We start from the raw sequence: 1,566 nt of genomic DNA on the forward strand, positions 1-1,566 counted from the left end.
GGGGAAATATATACAGCCACAAGCTGTAGATAGATGTACTTAAAAATGATCGTTACGTGTTAATGCATACTTAAACATTAACTTTAGTTAGCAAAAAGAAAGTAGTTTCTCGAAACAACTTTTTACAGTCTGCATGGCACGGCGCGATCCGGCACACATCCGGCGCGATCCGGCACACATCCGGCGGGATCCGGCATATGTCCGGCAGAATCCGACACAAGGCCGGCGCGATCCGGCACAAGTCCGGCAGAATCCGACACATATCCGGCGCGATCAGACACACATCCGGCGGGATCCGGCACGGCACGACAAACATCCGGCGCGGACGTGTGCCGGATCCCGCCGGATGTGTGCCGGATCGCGCCGGATGTGTGCCGGATCGCGCCGTGCCATGCAGACTGTAAAAAATTGTTTCGAGAAAATACTTCCTTTTTGCTAACTAAAGTTAATGTTTAAGTATACATTAACACGTAACGATCATTTTTAAGTACATCTATCTACAGCTTGTGGCTGTATATATTTCCCCTATCAATGGCAGACTGTAAAAAATTGTTCCATTTTTTGTGTTACAAGCGCCCGGGCTATTAAGCTGATCGATCGTTCTTTTAACATCTCAATGGAAATTCAGTTGTTGCATCAACTATTGAAAAATTTATTACTTTTTGGAAGTTGTTACATGTTACATGAAATTAAGAACTTGAATCGATAAGAATTCTATATTAATGAGGTAAATATTCCACTTTCTATTCACGTAACTATTTAATTAAGTTTCGATGTTGTACGCGCAAAAAAGAGAACTAGATTCGACTTCTGTGAAAAACATCTTGAGAACTGTCCAAGAGCAAATACGAATAATTAACAATATTGCAGACCTGCGCTTCAGTACAACCTTCCGTCATTAGTTTGTGTATGAATTATGTGTTTGGTGCCAAATATATTTGAATAAATAGATTTAAATGTATTGGCCTTTTGCGTGTGTACAATTCATTTGAATAGATGCAACTAATTAATTTTCGTTGCATCAAGAATCCTCGCTACACCCCCAAAGCGATTCACCATTATATTTGATCTTAAAATAAATCACTGTGTAGAAATTGGGCCATTTACCTTATTTATCAAACTTAAATATTACTGAATAACTTTCATTGAGAATGTGAATAAATCATTTCACTTCTCATTTTTAATATTGTAGTGTTTGGTAAATTCTATTGTAAAGTAATGTGGCAGCATTTCTCAGTATAATACTTTTTATTTTTAGAAAAAGCACACTGTCGGATATAAATGTCCCACGGGATCAAACTGCCGCCACGTATGGAGATGCGCCATCGAGCAAATGTTATTTTTCACGTAAGTATCAGGACTATACAGCTGTTTTGTATTCATGTGTCGCATATTACATTTTCTCTTTGAAATAGGATCGTAGGTTTTAAGAGATCAGGGAGTTGACCACTCAAGCGGCTAGAAAAACTTCACTTTACTTTTGACAATTTCTTTCAGGGAACATAGTAATGGTCTGTGTAAAATGCACAAATTTTTAAAACGCTATGAAATACGCTGAAATAAATA

General features: G+C 38.3%; 1 protein-coding gene across 2 annotated transcripts in view; it reads left to right on the plus strand.

Annotated features, from left to right (window-relative positions):
• LOC108629554 (FERM domain-containing protein 3-like) overlaps positions 1–1,366 on the plus strand; it is a 13,241-nt gene extending 11,875 nt beyond the window's left edge. For both annotated transcript variants that reach the window (XM_026817400.1, XM_026817401.1), the window contains one exon: positions 1,259–1,366. In XM_026817400.1, the coding sequence (XP_026673201.1) occupies positions 1,259–1,351 (93 nt within the window). In that variant the 3' untranslated portion in view covers positions 1,352–1,366. The remainder of the gene's footprint in view (positions 1–1,258) is intronic.
• The last annotated feature ends 200 nt before the right edge of the window (positions 1,367–1,566 follow it).

This window comes from Ceratina calcarata, unplaced genomic scaffold (assembly GCF_001652005.2).
Source record: "Ceratina calcarata isolate Rehan_Ccalc_2016 unplaced genomic scaffold, ASM165200v1 scaffold574.2, whole genome shotgun sequence".
Taxonomy (NCBI): Eukaryota; Metazoa; Arthropoda; class Insecta; order Hymenoptera; family Apidae; genus Ceratina; species Ceratina calcarata.